The sequence below is a fragment of the Muntiacus reevesi genome, chromosome 1, assembly GCF_963930625.1.
Source record: "Muntiacus reevesi chromosome 1, mMunRee1.1, whole genome shotgun sequence".
In the NCBI taxonomy this organism is placed as follows: domain Eukaryota; kingdom Metazoa; phylum Chordata; class Mammalia; order Artiodactyla; family Cervidae; genus Muntiacus; species Muntiacus reevesi.
Genome location: NC_089249.1, coordinates 96354269 through 96372997, shown reverse-complemented (window position 1 = coordinate 96372997; position 18729 = coordinate 96354269). Strand labels below are relative to the sequence as shown.

At 35.0% G+C, this 18729-nt stretch overlaps 1 protein-coding gene across 5 annotated transcripts in view; it reads right to left on the bottom strand.

Moving 5' to 3' along the window:
• WDR47 (WD repeat domain 47) overlaps window positions 1-18729 on the bottom strand; it is a 58065-nt gene that overhangs the window by 17232 nt on the left and 22104 nt on the right. For all 5 annotated transcript variants that reach the window (XM_065907596.1, XM_065907579.1, XM_065907583.1 and 2 more), the window contains 4 exons: window positions 14987-15071; window positions 12615-13417; window positions 8623-8746; window positions 2439-2617 (listed from right to left, as the gene is read on the bottom strand). In XM_065907596.1, coding sequence (XP_065763668.1) covers window positions 2439-2617; window positions 8623-8746; window positions 12615-13417; window positions 14987-15071 — 1191 coding nt within the window. The remainder of the gene's footprint in view (window positions 1-2438; window positions 2618-8622; window positions 8747-12614; window positions 13418-14986; window positions 15072-18729) is intronic.

Sequence of the window (18729 nt, the reverse complement as noted above, 5' to 3'; positions counted from 1 at the left end):
TGTCCTTGGTATTAGTTAGACACTTTAATGTCCTGGTACATAAGTGAGGGCCTAGAAAAAAAGATCGAATAAAGTATTATTTTAAAGAGTTAAAAAAAGAATAGATAAGGAAAGGTTAAGAAAACAACAGAAATTTTATATGAAACTAATTTATAAAAGTTTAGGATAAACATCCATTGATATTTATAACAGACCTGGTTATTCTATGGATTTTTATAACATACTCACCTTTAGTATAATTTAAAATTCTAATCACTAAAGAAATTGAGAACAGTTGTTATGCCCTAAACTGAACCTAAATTATAAGAAAAAATTCTTATAATTTTAAGATAATGAATTCTATTATCTATATTGAATTCTATTATTACAATGAATTCTATTTATAATTATCTTTAAGGAAAAATAAACCATCTTGAATAGTTTGACTTTTTTTCTGAGCAAGGACATCCATACTACTGGAATCACAGAACCTTGTCACTTTATTTTCTGACAATGTTAAGTATCTGCTTTCACTAAAAAAGACAGGAAGTCAAATTGCAACCATGACTTTTACTGATATGAAGACAACATCCAAGAACCAGAAGTAGCAGTTCATCATATCAGTATAATTCTGATAAGTCACTGACTTGATCAGAGGTGATAAGAAAATGATCTTCAAATTGAATAATCAGAGGACTACCTAGACTCTAGATACCACTATAAATGTTCCTTGTGTGAAGGTCTGAAAACAGGATCAGTTTCAGGCTTACTGACTTGCATAGTACACAGAATGTCAAACCGATTACTTCCAATATTTCTGAACCAAGTAAGGACAGTCACCACTGCACTGCCCAATTATAATCATGACGACACATGCATGTGTGTGTGCTCAGTCTTGTCTGACTCTTTTGCAACCCCATGGACTATAACAGCCCACCAGGTTCCTCTGTCCACGGAATTCTCCAGGCACGAATGCTGGAGTGGGTTGCTATTTCCCACTCTAAATCATGACAGCCAACATTTATAGCATGCCTCCTATATGCTAGAAATTATTCTAAGTAATTTTTTAATATATGTTAACTCAATCTTCCAACAACTCTAGCTCAATTAAGTATACATATTCTGGTTTACAGATTTCTAAAAAAAAAAAAAAAAAATGTTACCATGTATTTACCTCCTATAATCAAAAAGAATAAGTTCATACATTTTGGAAGAAATTAATAAGAAAGAATCATTTTAATATTCTGAATTCAATAAAATCTGAAAGTTAAAGCTCTCAAGATAACATTAAAAATAACAGCTACCACTTAATATAGTGTTTACTCTATGCAGGTACTGTTCTAAGTACTTTACGCAGGTTAATTCGTTTAATCTTCATGGCAACCTTATGAAATAGATGAGGAGGCAAGCAAACGGAAGACAGCAATTTCCCCCAGGTCTCCAGCTACCCTGGGACATGGCCAGACCCAGAAGCAGTCCACTTTCAGCCTGTGTGCTGAAATCACCATGCTCGCCGCTCCCTTTGCTCAGATGTGAAAGACCATTTAACAAAAGGACAAAACTGGATGAGCCCTCAGACTTCTGTGACTGAAGAGATTATGTAACTCCACACTACTTGAAACACTTAAAAAGCCTTAAAATTTCACACTATGCACAGAAAATAGCAGTTACTGCATGCTCTTAATAGCTTTTAAATAATGCCTCATTTAAAGAGCCTCTTGATGAAAGTGAAAGAGGAGAGTGAAAAACATTCAGAAAACTAAGATCATGGCATCTGGTCCCATCACTTCATGGCAAATAGATGGAGAAACAGTGGAAACAGTGCCTGACTTAATTTTTCTGGGCTCCAAAATCACTGCAGATGGTGATTGCAGCCATGAAATTAAAAGATGCTTGCTCCTTGGAAGGAAAGTTATGACCAACCTAGACAGCATATTAAAAAGCAGAGACATTACTTTGCCAACAAAGGTCCGTCTAGTCAAGGCTATGGTTTTTCCAGTAGTCATGAATGGATGTGAGAGTTGGACTATAAAGAAGGCTGAGCACCAAAGAATTGATGCTTTTGAACTGTGGTGTTGGAGAAGAGTCTTGAGAGTCCCTTGGACTGCAGGGAGATCCAACCAGTCCATCCTAAAGGAGATCAGTCCTGGGTGTTCATTGGAGGGACTGATATTGAAGCTGAAACTCCAATACTTTGGCCACCTGATGCAAAGAGCTGACTCACTGGAAAAGACCCTGATGCTGGGAAAGATTGAGGGCAGGAGAAGAAGGGGATGACAGAAGATAAGATGGTTGGATGGCATCACCAACTCGATGAACATGGGTTTGGGTTGACTCCAGGAGTTGGTGATGGACAGGGAGGCCTGGCGTGCTGCAGTTCATGGGGTCACAAAAAGTCGTACACAACTGAGCGACTGAACTGAATGCCTCATATTTTAAAAAGTGACTAAAAGACTGACCTATTAAGGAATTGTTCAGTAAGATTCTGCTGCTGATCAGGACCATCTTCCTGATTCACACCTCCTTCAAGCAGCATCTGCTGGTATATCTGTCGCTGTTGCTCCTTCTGTTCTAAGTGCTGTTGATAGCGCAATCTTTGCCTGTAATATTCTTGAAACTGTTCTGTTGAATCTCGAAGCTTAAAAAAAAAAAACAACCCACAAAGTTGAGCAGACTATGATTGAATATGTCATCATTCAACAGTAACTTCCATAAGTGCTACATAAAACATATAGATGGCAATCAGAAAATACTTAATATATTGGATCTTTGAAAAATAACATAGTACACATGAGTCTTAACAGTCAAATAGATCAGATCAATTAATTTGCTCTATTCCACAGTAAAAGACTGATGAAAACAAATGACCATCCTGGATCCCTGCCAACACAAATAAAAACAGACTACAGTCGTCACAAGGACGACATGAATATAGAATACAAATGTAAAGACTAGCACATATCTATATTACTAGGAAAAAATACTGAGGGATTACATTAATATTTAATAAATACAATATTAACCTTATCTAACAAAATTTAAGCATGTAAGTGGCTTGTGGCTTAATAGGTTACTCTGGAAGGAAGCTTATAAAATTTCCTTCAAAAACAATACTTTAATTCAAATGGCTCTTCACAAGAAAATAGAATAAATAGATGTTAAACTCAGCAGTCTCAACATTCCTACTTCATTCTTCTAAAAGAACTACATAGTACTCAACTTAAAGGACTTAGATATTATAGTGAATTCCAATATTGGCAAAGAAAGACCCTCCTGCCAAGTTAGAGTGTGGTCAAATTACAGAGATCATATGAACTGGTTCAACTCTAAAACTGGCCAACAATGACAGTAAGTTTAATCAAGAGTCCTATATGACTGACTGACTAAAGCTAAAACTGTCTCCCTTTCCCAGAGAATAGTAATAGTGCCCCTCTATTTCATAATAACTTACAGCAATAACTCTGAAACAAAATTATCTATATGTCTTTAAAAAAAATTTGTGGTAAAATAAATATGAAAATTGTAATTTTAACCATTCAGTGTGCAATTCAGTGGCATTAGAGTCATAGTGTTACATAACCACCATTATCTATTTTCAAAAATTTTCATCACCCCTAACAGAAACTCTATAACCATTAAGCAATAACTCCCATTTCCTTCTTCCTCTAACACCTGCTAATTTATATTCCATTTTCTGTCTTATGAATTTACTTATCCTAGATATATAATGTAAATGGAATTATACAATATCTGTCCTTTTGTGTCTGGATTATTTCACTTAATACAATGTTTTCAAGGTACATCCAAATTGCAGCATACATCAGACTTCATTCCTTTTTATGGCTGAGTAATACTCCATCGTATGGATACATCACTTGTTTATCCATTAACCTGTGGATGTACATGAGTTATTTCTACCTTTCGGCCACAGTTAATAAGGATGCTATGAACATGGATGTAGAGTTATCTATTTGAGTCTTTGCTCTCAAAGCTTTTGGCTATATAGCTAAAAGTAAATTGACTGGGTCATACAGTAATTCTTGTTTAGATTTTTGAGGTACCACAAAACCACAGTGACTACACCATTTTACATGCAAATCAAAAATGTAAGAGGCCTCAAATTTCTCTATTTTCTCACCAACACATTACTTTCTACTGCTTTAATTTTAGCCTTTTAGCCATTCTAGTAATTGCAAAGTTATACTTCATTGTGGTTTTGATGTACATTTCCCTAATGACAAGTGATGTTAGGCATTTTTCTCATGTACTTATTGGCCATTTATAGACATCTGGCCAATTTGGAGAACTGTCTATTCAACTCCTTTTTTAAAACGGATTTTTTAATTGTTGAGTTGTAGCAGTTCTTTATATTTTCTAGACACTAAAACCTTACCAGATAAATAATTTGCAAATATTTTTCCCATTCTGGAGGCTGTCCTTTCAGTTTATTGATAATGTCCTTTGATGCAAAAAAGTTTTTAATTTTGACGAAGTTCAATTTTTGCATTTGTTGCTTAAGCTTTTGGTATTATATCTAAGACCATATTACAAAATCTAAGGTTGTAAAGATTAATCCCTATGTTTTCTTCTGAGTTTTATACTTCTGTAGGTCCTGTACTTAAGTTGTTGATCTAGTTTTAGTTAATTTTTATATACGGTGTGAGACAGAGGTCCAACTTCCTTTTTTGCAAGTGGAAATCCAGTTATCTAATAGCATCATCTGTTGAAAAGATTATTTATCCCTCGCTGAGTAGACTTGGCACCCATGCCAAAAATCAACTGGTCACAGATACATGAAATTACTTTTGGCCTCTCAATTTATTCCACTGGTCTATAAGCCTATCCTTATACAAGAACTACACAGTTTTAATTACTGTAGCTTTATAGTAAGTTTTGAAATTATGAAGTGTGAGTCCTACAATTTTGTGTTTCTTTTTGCAAAATTGTTTTGGCAATTCAAGGCCTGCTGCAATTCCAAGTATTTGAGTATTAGCTTTTCCATTACTACAAAATAGGCAGTGGAATTTTTTACAGGAATTAAATGAAATTTGTAAATAATGTTGGATAGTACTGACATCTTAACAGTATTAAATCTTCCCATTCGTGAACACCGAAGGTCTGTTCATTTATTTAGGTCTTCTTTAACTTCTTTCAGTAATGTTTTGCAGATTTTGGCATACAAATTTTTCACCTCCTTAATTTATTCCTAAGTATTTTATCCTTTTATATGCTGCTGTAAACAAAACTGCTTTCTTAATTTCCTCTTCTGATTGTTCACTGCTGGTATATAGAAACACAAACAATTTTCATTTGTTGATCTTGTACCCTGCAACTTTGCTGAACCTAATCATAAGCTTTAATTGCTGTCATGTGGATTCTTTCTGCTGATATATAATATTCATGTCATCTGTGAATAGAGACACCTTTACTTCTTCCTTCCCAATTTACTTATTTTTCTGGTCTAACTGCTCTGGCTAGAACTTGTAATAAATGTTGAAGTAACAATTGTGAAAGCAGGCATGCTTATCTTTGTTCCTGATGGTAGGGAGAAAGCTTTTAGTCATTCCCCAAGTATGATACTTAGCTAGGGTTTTCCATAAATAATCTTCACCATGCTGAGGAAGTTCCATTCTATTATTAGTTCTCTGAGAGTTTTTAACAGCAAAGAGTGTTTGATTTTGTCAAATGTCTTTTCTGCATCAATTGAGACAAACATATGTTGTTTATTTTTTTCCTTCATTCTATTAATGTGATTACTGAGAGTTTTCTATGTTGAACCACCACACTTGCATCCTGCAATCAATCCACTTGGTCAAGATGCATAATCCTTTTAATATGCTAATGGTTTTGGCTTGCTAGTCTTTTGTTGATTTTTGCCTATATATTCATACATATTGGTCTGTAGTTTTTGTTCCTAATATTTTCACTTGGCTTTGCTATGATGGTAATGCTGAACTCATAGAATGAGTGAGGAAGTGTTCCCTCCTTTTATTTTTTGGAAAATTTTGAGGATTATTGTTAACTCTTCCTAAATATTTGTAGAATTCACCAGTAAAGTCACCTGATCCTTGTCTTTCCTTTGTTGGAAAGCTTTTTGATTTCTGATTCAATTCTTTACTCAATATAGATCTGTTAAGATTTTCTATTTCTTTCCAAGTGAGTTTAGTACTTTGCTTCTAAGAAATTTGTTCACTTCATCTAAGTTAATCTAAAATGTTGGTTTACAAATGGTCACAGTATTCTCTTACAGTCCTTTTTATTGCTTTAAGGTAGATATGCTAAGTCGCTTCAGTCGTGTCCAACTCTGCGACCGTATGGGCTGTAGCCCACCAGGTTCCTCTGTCCATGGAATTTTCCAGGCAAGAATACTGGAGTGGGTTACCATTTCCTCCTCCTTGGGACCTTCCCGACCCAGGGATCAAACCCACATCTCTTGTATCTCCTGCACTGGCAGGTGGGTTCTTTACCACTAATGCCACCTGTAAGGGAAGCCCTGTATGGTAGTTTTATGTAGTTGTTGGTTTTTTTCTTTGTCAGTCTAGCTAAGGGCTTATCAATTTTGTTGATCTTTTCAAAGAACCAACTTTTGATTTTGTTGATTCTCCCTATTGTTTCCCTTTTCTCTTTTATTTCTCTCTCCTCTAATCTTTATTATTTCCTTCCTTCTGCAATCTTTGGATATAGCATGCTCTTCCTTTTTCTGGCTCTTCAAGGCATAAAGTTAAGTTATTAATTTGGGATCTTTCTTCTTTTTTTTTTTTTCTTTCTTCTTTTTTTAATGTAAGCATTTGCAGCTACAAATTTATCCCTGAGCACTGCTTTTCCTGCATTCCATTAGCTTCTTGTATATTTGTTATGTTGTACTACTTTTCATTAGTCTCTAAGTGTTTCCTAATTTCCCCTTGTGATTTCTTCTTTGACCCACTGGTTGTTTAAGAATGTGTTGATTCATTTTTTCAAATTTTGAATTTAAAAATTTTCCTTGTTATTCATTTCTAGCTTCATTCCTCTGTGATCAGAGAAGATACTTTACATGATTTTAAATCTTTTAAAATGTACTGAGTCCTAAGATATGGTCTATCCTGAAGAAGCTGCATGTGCACTGGAGAAGAATGTGTACTCCAATACTGAGTATTCTACAGATGTCTGTTAGTGCTAATAGGTTTACAGCATTGTTCAAGTCCTCTATATCCTTACTGATCTTCTGTTTAGATAGTCTATCCATTACTGCAGGTATGGTATTGAAATCTCCAACTATTATTGCAGAACAGTCTATTTCTCCCTTCAGCTTTGCTAATGTTTGCTTCATATATTTCGGGATACTGTTGTTTGGTACATATCCATATGTACTTTTAAGGGTAATTTTTCAACCTCATTCTTTTTTTTTTTTTTTTTTTAATTTTTTTTCCAGTGGGTTTTGTCATACATTGATATGAATCAGCCATAGAGTTACATGTATTCCCCATCCCGGTCCCCCCTCCCCAACCTCATTCTTAATATTTAGTCAAACACACAAAAAAACTTATTCAACTTATTAAACCTACTCACCCCTTATAAGTGAGATATTATGTATATGATAAAATTTGCACCTTATTTCACAATACAATTTCCTTTTCAAAGCACCACAGGAAAATAAACTAGAACTCTAAAGGCTTAGATAAGGTGTGGTGGTGGTGATGGTTGAGTTGCTAAGTCATGTCCAACCCTTGTGACCTCATGGACTGTAGCCTGCTAGGCTCCTCTGTTTATGGTGTTCCCAGGTAAGAGTACCGGAGTGGGGGCTTCCCTAGTGGCTCAGTGGTAAAGAATCCACCTGTGAACGCAGGAGACACGGGTTCAGTCCCCTGGTCTGAGAAGATCCCCCATGCTGAGAAGCACCTGAGCCCACGTGCCACAGCTACCGAGCCTGTGCGCTGGAAGCCCAAGAGCCACAACTACTGACGCCCAGGCACCCTAGAGAGCCCACGCTACACAATAAGAAAAGCCATTGCAACGAGAAGCCTGTGCACAGTAGCCAGAGAACAGGCCCCACTCACTGCAATGAGAGAAAAGCCCACGCAGCAATGAAGACCAGCACAGCCTAATAATAAATACTTTTATTAAAAAAAAATAAAAAAGAATAGTCAAGTGGATTGCCATTTCCTTCTCCAGGGGGTCTTCCCGACCCAGGGATCAAACTCACATCTACTGCATTGCAAGAGGATTCTTTTACTGATGAGCCAGCAGGGAAGCAGAGATAAGGTATCATTCTACATTATAGATGTCATAATTTCTTGCTCATTAAATCTACTTAGTAAAATATAGAGCACATATCTTAAAACATAAGTTGTCTACTTTTAATACGAATTCAATTACATGAATGCTCAAACATGCAGAAGCAATGTCAACTGTGATATTTTAAATTGTTACTAAATCATACATTAAAAATGCTCTAAAATACATAATGATAACTAAACAAACAAACAAAAACCTATAAATTCTAAAAGAAGAGGGGAGAAATGATCTAACTAATAAGAAAATCTAGGTATTCTCTCTCCTCCTCTGAAATAATAGAAAATTCTTTTTAAATTCTATCCAAGCAAATAGTATTAACTTCTTACAAAATGGATAACTCTAAAAGACCTGAGATGTAGTAAACATTACCTCATTTTTTTCTTGCTTAGCTGGTCCTGGATTCTGTGCTCCATTTGCAGGCTCCTTTTCTGAAACTGAACTCTGGCCCAGGATTTCACTGCTGATAGGTCTCTGTGCCTCAACAGGTGTATCACTTTGGGGTAACAAATGAAAAGGAAGAAGTAGGGGTAAAGAAAAATGTAATGTAGTTAGAGAGATTTTAATTTGAAAGAGGCATATTTAACAAGTATATATTAAATGCACAAAAACAGATTTTAAACTTTACTTTTTTCTCTTAAGTACTATATGTAAGGGATTTTGAAAAACAGAATGTGCTAACAATGAAAGAGCACTGGATTATTAAGCAAGGAGGGTAGGGACTCCCATCTAAAATAGTATGTGTGAAAAAATAAAATAAAATAGTATGTGTGGCCTTGTTAAATCACTTACATTCTCTGTGGCTCAGCTTCATCTACAAATTAATAGGTCAAATAACCTAAAGCCTAAATTCTCCTAAAGAATTGTTACTCTGTTATCCAAACATCAATTTTCTTTCCTCCAATATATTTCAATAAAAAGTTAAGAATACTTAAGATTTTACTAAAAGGCTTTCTTTATTTGCACTTAACATAAAAGTGAAACATCTTTCAAATATTTTTAATGTATACTAATTAGTAAGTCTGATGTCTTATGTCGGGTTGTTCCTTGTCGTCTTCTTCAGTTCAGTTCAGTTCAGTCGCTCAGTTGTGTCTGACTCTTTGCGACCCCATGAATTGCAGCACGCCAGGTCGCCCTGTCCATCACCAACTCCCGGAGTTTACTCAAACTCATGTCCATCGAGTCGGTGATGCCATCCAGCCATCTCATCCTCTGTCGTCCCCTTCTCCTCCTGCCCCCAATCCCTCCCAACACCAGGGTCTCTTCCAGTGAGTCAACTCTTCTAGACACTGGCAATATCTATTCTCATAGTTAGGCTGTTTAAAATTTTTAATAACTAACATTATCCAAAGATGACAAATACCACATTCACAAAGATTACCAATCAGTAACAGATACCATGGGAACAAGTACAAAAGTAAAGTGAATTTTGTCTTCAATTAATTTGATAATGAGATGATTTCATAATGGCCTCTCTAGGCATAAGTATGTAAGACATATTAAAATAGAGGTCTAGGGTTTAGGAAAGCAGAGCTAGATAGTCATCTTCACAAAAGTACCATTAGTTAGGAGCCTAGCAGTCATAAATATCTAGACATATATACACACACATGCACCCTTGAGGAGGAAGTAGAAAGATCTGGGAATAGTTTTCGGTTACAGGACAATGCTGTAAGCTGCTAATGACCACAGGAAGATCCATTTTAATCCAAAAGTACAATTTGTAAGAATTATTAACTGTGTAGATAGAATAAAATGCTTTTATAAAGTAAGCTTTAATTTTGCAATTTATACAGCACTTCCATATACATTATCTCATTTAATCTGCACAGTGACCTGTAAAATAGATTAAAACTCCCATTTCACAGATGAGTAAACAGACTCAAAAAAAGCATGTTCCCAAAACTGCATAGTTAGTAAATAAAGTCAGGACTTGAATCCAGGTCTTCGGACTCCAAATTCAATGTTGGCCCAAGTCTGGGAATAGACTTTTTTTCCTACCATTTAATTTTGAGAACATTATATTGCATAGTCATGGTCTGCAAATTTCAACTGCTTTTTCTTCCTTTTTTATTTTGAGTTGCTTTCTGTTCAAGTGAAAATATATCCTTCAAAACACTACACACTCTTATAAACTTCTCTTCTGTGTTTTATCTTCTTCACCATAGTAACTCAGTCATTATATCCTGGGGATGCAGCATGGTGCTAGCACAGAGTAGACAATCAAATATTTTTAAATAAATACTGAATTCAAACATATATTACCACAAGCAAAAGTCTCTTTATGTGGCATTTTAACATAATTGATCTGAGCTTCCCATATTTTCTAATTATACCTAAAACATTTTTCAAAACCAGGTAAACTTTCTCCAAAATAAATTTTTATACTTTATCAACAGCCAAATAAATGGCTCTTCTATAAATGTTATTAGCAGCCCTTTTGACACACTGTCCTTTCCAAGGGTATGAACCCTGCAGGAGGGAAATCTGTATTTACTACGCACCAAGCACGTGCTTACCACCCTGCTAGGAACTTTATCTCACTCTGCAAGTCAGCACTCTATTCTATAGAGGAGGTCATTGAGCCTCAGAGAGATTAAGTAACCATTCCAAGATCATGCAACTAGAAAATAGCAAGGCTACTATTCAAACCGGAGTCTGACTCCAAAGACCATGTTCTACTCACTGTACTACACTGCTTTGCCTCATAAGTTTTCCAATTTCAGAGACGTGACAGATGTTTTCTGGGTGATTTACTAGTGCTCAGATAAAAACACATGTATTACCTTTTGACAAGTTACATTTTACCCCTCTATAATGGTCTAATAATTTCACTTCTTTCCATCTTTATTCAGTCAATTCTCAATTACTAGTACTTTCTCTACACAGGGAGCAGCACGTGTAGAGCCAAATTTGGCTAGCTTTTTGTGGTTTTTTTTTTTCTTTATAAAGACAATCCCACTGGTGCACAATTCCAAACATGCTATTCATTATATTAACCAAGAAGCTTTTATCATCTCATATACTCAGAAAAATGTCACTAGTTCCCCCAGAAGCTTAAAATCCCAGACAGCAAAAATTTTCTCTAAAAGGGATTGAAAAGTCAAAGAAAAGTTTAAGATAGTCTCTACCAGTACTCAAGATTCTCTATTCCTTCAGGATTTAAATAGGATGACCTATATTAAATTATACTTATTAGTTTTCATCACTAGGTATCATCTTTATCTTTCAAATATAAAATACATAGCAGTAAGATGCCTTAGGAAGTCATCCTAGGCTTTAGGAAGTCCCCTCACTTAACTGATCCTAGAATCCTCTCCTTTCTTTAAAGAACATTAAAGAAAATCACACCCACCACCCCCAACAATCTCACAACAACTTAAAAGAAAAAGCTTTCATAAATATTTATCCTGTAATTCTTATGCCTTAACTAAATATCTCCTCTTGTTTTAATTAGAAACAGAAATTCCGAGCCCAGCATTTCTTCCTCAATACAGAATGCTGTCAACTATCCTATGTGAATAGTAAAAATTTTCATTTTTATGCTTTTAATAATTTTATTGCAGTCAATAGTAATGATTTATAGTATCAACTCTGAGAATAGGAAACCAGCCATGTGTCCCAATGGGATTCCTGGAAAACTGAGACAGAAAGTTTCTTAAGCCTTGAGATAAAGAACTGCTAATCAGGAAATTATTATTTCATGCCAAATTTGAAAGAAAAACTGAGTGGTGGTTTTAACACTTAAATACCTTATGTGTATATATATATAAAGAATTACTAAAGATAACTGGAAATAACCAGAGATTTATATATATATATACATGTTCAATACAGTAGTATTTACAGGAAACTATCTACTCCCCTACAATAAGGAATTAAGTAAAACTATGATACAGTCATACAAAGGAATAATGCACATACCCTTAATCACTGACCTCAATAAATGTTTAAGAATATGGGAACAATTCATGACCTATCAAGCGAAAAAAAGCAAATTGTATGAAATATATATAGCGCGTTCCCAATTTTTAAAAACGTATTCATAGGAAAAATGTCGGTCATCTAAGTGTGAAATTGTGTGGGATTTTAATTCTCTTACTGATAATCTTCCATATTTCCAAAATTTCTTAATACATATTCACTGCCTTTATCACCAGCAAAATGATAATATAGGACATAAAAATAAAGATTTTCCAGGATAATATAAATTATCAAAATTTTTAAAACTCCTTACAAATAAAGTTTTAGAGACTAATGTTCAACTAAAGAGACTTGAACATTTAGAAAAACACACACACACACCCCAATTAGATTATCTCACACTTATGGAGATCTGCCAATTTTTATAAGCAAATACTTACCGTTCAGGGGATTCTTCATAAATACTGTGACATTCCGTATTCTCAAGCATGAGACTTCTGCTGAGGTTTTGTACTCCTGGATAATGGAAGTTAGCAAAGGAGTGTGACATTGGAGAAGTTTTGTTCCCAAGGTCTGAGATTCTCTTATCGTGACTGGTCAGTCCACAAGTGAGGCCATCTAAAGCAGGATTCAGAGAGCGGGTCATATAGGCATCAGCTGATTGAGGTCTTCTCATTGGAGATGATGGATAGGGAGAAAGTTTGCTGATAAGAGGTGTCAAAAGATCAGCATATGCAGCTTTTGTGGGTTTTAGAAGTTTGTCAACATGAATATTAAGCATTTTCTGTTCAAAAGCACAAGAGAAGACCGAAGATGGGAGATTCTGGAGCCATGACAATAAACTCAGATCCAAATCATCACACCCATTACCACATAAGAGGTCAATTCCAAGTAGTACTTCACTTTCTGTAATTTCTTCTCCTGTTGCTTTACTTTGACAAAATTCTACACAGCATTCATAAAGTAGGCCCTTCATTACAAGCTGAAATAAACGATTGTTACTTGCTTTAAAACCAGCCTCACTTAGCTTCCTATCAGCAGGGATGAATTCTGCAACCATGATACAAGCCTCTTCAAAGCAGTGAACTCGTGCAGTGCTGGGATTCCAGTCCTTAAATTCAGCATGATTGGTCAAACGAGGCAAAGTCAAAAGCAAACAGAGCTTGCTGTAGTCATCTTTAGAAGGACAGTACTCCTCCAGGGCATGTAAACATTGTACAGCTTCTTGCATGGTAAATTCCAGCTGTAAAAAAAACAAGTGCTATAAAGAGAGATCCTATGAGATATGAAAAGAATGAAAGTATTTTACTCAAAATACTTTATAAACTTTCACAAATTGTTCAATTGCAAAGGGATAAACTAGTGTCAAAGAATACACATATAATGGTGGGCTATATAACAACTTTCAAGTGAAGAATCAAAATATTTTCTACTACTAAAATAAAGATTTTAAAATTTGGTTAGCAGCATATTAAACTTTTACCTAGAAAAAAGTATCGTAATTCAGACTTAATACTATCATTTTCAACGCATAAGTTTTAAGAGTAAGGATAATTAAGTTTTCTAGCAATGAAACTGAAGCATGCCAATATTTAACTGTTTACTACAGCCTGCCATCACTCCAGCTTACCCAAAAAGCAAAACAGCCATTCTCAAACTTGCCTTAGGACAAATGTGTGTGGAGAAAGAAAGCAAATCAAGAAAGGCAACATCTACAGTTCACTTTTACAAAAATGGTGCAAATAGAACAAAAGGAAGCTTAACTAAAAGACAAAGTAATTTGTATAGTGAATATTATCTTAGGATCATAAGCTTTCAGTGATGTAAGGAACTTCAGAAATTGCATAGCACAGCTTCTATATCTTACCTGAAGCAAAAGGTAGGGTGCAGATTTAACCTAAGTAATTCAGTTGATTAGTGACAAAGACAGAATGAAAATTCTTATTGACTTATTCATATTCCAGTGTTCTTTCCACCTTTTTTTTGGTCATTCCATTTGGTATGTGGACGCTTAGTTCCCTAACCAGGGGTCAAACCCAAGTCCTCTGCAGTGAAAGTGCTGAGTCTCAACTATTAGACCACCAGGGAAGTACCTCTTTCCACCTTTAAACATCATTACCTGGCAAGCATTTCTCCACTATTTCAATGATTACTTACTAGTACTTAATGAGTTTCTTTGGTTTTGGATGTAACAATACTAATATTTAAAACTTTAAAAGTAACTCTCTAACCAAAAAGAATTTAATATCATTAAATCTAAATTGTCATTAAAAAATAAACATTCTATTAAGAAACACCTCTGGGGAATTCCCTGGCTATCAGTGGTTAGGGTTCTGCACATTCACTGCCAAGGGCCTGGGTTCAACCCCTCGTTGGGGAACGAAGATCCTACAAGTTGTACTGCACAGCGCCAAAAAATAAAGGGTTTTATTTAAAAAAGAAAAAAACCTCTGGATCAAAGAAAATACTGAAAAGACAGAAAGAAGAGGTAAACATAATTCACTTCTGGGATAAGAAAAGAAGTAATGATATAGTCATCAAGTCAAACATCTTTGGCTATCTCGATCACCTTAAACAAGAGGGGCACGCACTCTCCAACCAAATGGCCATTCATGTGTATCATCTTTGCCTAAATCACAGAACAAATTCAGAAGTACTATAGATTGAAAGTACTACACCTGTAAAACAACAGATCTTGCCCCACCAACACTCATAAAGACTAACTCATGACACTAATCTTTTGTTTTAGTGAATAGAATACTTATGACTGAAACAAGACTATGGCGCAAACCTTCAGGAATAAAAATCTTACATGCTGGGGCTCATCTTCTGCTGACATTGCATTGTTAACACATAAAGCTTCTAAAAACTTCTGCTTCAGGATGATATAACGAAACCTGTGAAAATAAAATATGAAACATTAAAATGATTAAAAGCTGAATTATAGCACAGGCTACAGTCCATGGGGTCACAAAGAGTCGGACATGACTAAATGACTAGCACTTTCACTGCCTTTCACTGCAGCAATATCAATGACCAGAAATGAAACTCAAGCTCCTAAAGCAAAATAGGCAAGTTTTTCTTATAGGATCAATTAGTCCTTTTAAAAAAGACTTTAAAAAATTAATTTCCCAACGTCTCATAAATCAAATGTACTTACTAGTTACTGGAAGCACCTTTGCTTTCAGGAAATTCTTAAAATATCTCATAAAGCTAATCACATTGAAGTCGTGTGTGTGTGTGTGTGTGTGTGTGTGTGTTCAATCACTCATAAGCCATAACTAAAAGATAGCAAGTAATCATAATTTAATACTCAAAGGAAGGGTTTTTATTTGAAATATTATTTCTAAGCAAACAATCAAGTTTTTATGGAAGATGTCAAAAGTCATCTAACATGAAATAAAAATATTTTATATTCCAAATATTTTATTTCCCAAAATAAATCTTGTCTTTTCAAACATGAGAAAAGTCTTATAAAAATAGAGCTGAAAGGGTAGAATGAAATGAATAACACTGCTAAAAAGTCATAAAATAACTGTAGATTTTAAACTTTTTAAAAGGTACTTTTCAGAGAGGGGAAAGGGAGAGTTGACTTGACTTTTGTCTATGAATCAAAAAATGTTGAGTGCCTTAAGCACTTTAAAGAAAAGTGTTTCTAAGGGCTGAAAGAAAATAATGAACCTTCACAGTCATTCTTCCAACCATTTTAACAGCAAATATGTGCCAATAAAACAAAATCCCTGCCTTTAAGAAGAAGGGCATCTAATGAAAGCAACTCATCTAATGCGCATTAACAGATAACTGGATTAAGAAGTTGTGGTGTGTATGTATATACACACACAATGAACTATTACTCAGCTATAAAAAAGAATGAAATAATGCCATTTGCAGCAACACGGAGGGACCTAGAGAGTGTCACTGAGTGAATTAAGTCAGAGAAGGCCAAGTATCACATGGTATCACTTATAAGTGAAATCTTATGAAGAATGGTACAAATGAACTTATTTAAAAAAACAGAAACAGAGTTAGAGATGTAGAAAACAATCTTATGATTAACAGCGGGGAAAGGGGAAGAGGGATGAAGAGGGAGGTTGGGATTGACATACACACACTACTATATATAGAACAGATAACTAATAAGGACCTACTGTTTAGCACAGGGAACTCTACTCAATGTTCTGCAATGACTCACACAGGAAAAGAATCTAAAAAAGAGTGGATATATGTATATGTATAACTGAATCACTCTGCTGTGTACCTGAAACTAACACAACATCATAAACCAACTATACTCCAATAAAAATTTCAAAAAAAGAAGTCATATAAGAAAGCAGAAAAATAAAATATTGCCATCTGCAAAAACATGGATGGACCTAGAGAATACTGTGCTTACTGAAATAAGTCAAAGAAAGACAAATACTATGTGATAACATTTATATGTGGAATCTAAAAAATAACATAAATGAATATACATATACACACAAAACAGACTCACAGTCATAGAAAACAAACCTGTGGTTACTAAAGCTGGTGGCAGGGGATAAGTTAGGGGTATGAGGTCAACAAATGCAAACTACTATACATAAAACAGATAAGCAACAAAGATTAACTGTATAGCACAGAGAACTTATAATAAGCTATAATGGAATACAGTCTGCAAAAGTACTGAATTATTATGCCATATACCTGAAACTAACACAGTATTATAAATCAACTATACTTCAATTTAAAAAACAAAAAGAAGAGAATCATCTAATAAATTCCATGGAATATGTATAGGATTCAGCAAGGTTTTGGGTTTCCTGGGTAGCTCAGCAGTAAAGAATCTGCCTGTAATATGAGACCTGGGTTCAATCCCTAGGTGGGGAAGATCCCCTGGAGAAAAGAATGGCAACCCACTGCAGTATTTGCCTGGAGAATTCCACAGACAAAGGAGCCTGGCGGGCTACAGTCCATGGGGTCTCAAAGAGTAGGACACGACTGAGTAACTAACACAGAGAAAGATTTTGAAGGAGTGTGAAACCAAGTCTACAAGAAGTGGTGTGGGTCTTACAAGAACTGACTCTTGGAAGATGATCAACCATGTGCTATGTAAAGGCAGAAGATGATGTAAGAAACAGTATTCCAGGTAAATAAACAATGTACAAAAGTAAAGTATGAAACAGCATGAATTATGGAGAATCAGAAACTAACACGAAGTTTCACTTCTGATAATGGTGGAGTAATTTGTATCAGGCTAACTTTTCTGCAAATAACAATTAAACCCTAGATAAAACCCAAAAATTATTTGACAGCACCAAAAAAAAAAAAAAGGCTACCACAAGTAGAGAGAAGTCAATACATGAAAAAAGGGAACTTTAGGGAGTGAGATTCAAGGATATAGGGCCTTCCAGTTGGGATACTCCCCAATCCACACAGCATGAGCTAAAACTCAAGCAGAAAGCTGCAGTTTTACAGATTTTTGAGAAGTCAGAAAAAGGTCTGGTATGCAAGAACAGCGGAAAAGTGGCAGAGAGGGTAGGAGGATACAAAACAAGATGAAACCACAATGAAAAATATATCAAAATCTACTGCATAAACTGTGCCTAAAACCTTGGCCATCCCTAAAACTGAAGATGCAAGGGAGACTCCAAAGAGCCCAGCAAAAGCAAGAGAATGAAGGTTAAATAACTGAACAAGGGATTTCAACTGATGTCTGTTAGGTGAGGGACAGACTTTGCATTCTTAGTATAACAAGGTATACTCCCTATATGAATAAAAATCAATAATTTTCAAAAGAAGATAATGGAAATCCAGAGTTTCAACAATGAATCCACAATGTGCAGAATGTATTTGAAAAAATGATGAGACATGTGAAAAAAAGAGTGACTCACAGTTAAGAGAAAAGGCGATCAACAAAAACTGAGTCTGACATAACACAGAAGTTGGAATTAGCAAATAAGAACTATTAGTGAACAGGCAGTTACTAAAAATAAGTTCAAGGACTTTACTGGGAAATATAGTCACAATGAACAAACAGATAGGAATATCTCAGCAGAAAAATTATAAATAAAAGTAAATTCTGCAACCAAAAAGTACAATATTTGAAATGAAAAATTGTTTATGAGCAGGTTACTAACTGAAGAAAGTGTCAATAAATGTTGAGGGTAAATCAAGACTAAGAATACACAGAAAAAATGTTTTTAAAAAAGGAACAAAGCTTCAAAACTGTGGATTAGTATCAATCTAATACTATATAAATAGAAGGAGAAGAGAAAAGAGCAGAAAAAATTTTTGAAGAAATAACTGCCAAAAACTTCTCAAACTTGATGAAAGACATAAACTTATAGATCCAAAAACCTCAGTAAAGCCCATGCAGGAAAAATACAAGTAAATCACACTTCAGTTCAGTCGCTCAGTCGTGTCCAACTCTTTGCGACCCCATGACACTTAGGCACATCCCAATCAAACTGCTGAAAACCAATGACAAGGAGAAAATCTTGAAGGCAGCTAGTAGAAGAAGAAAAAAAGAAACATTATATACAAGAGAATCAAAAATAACTCTTTGTCAGAAAT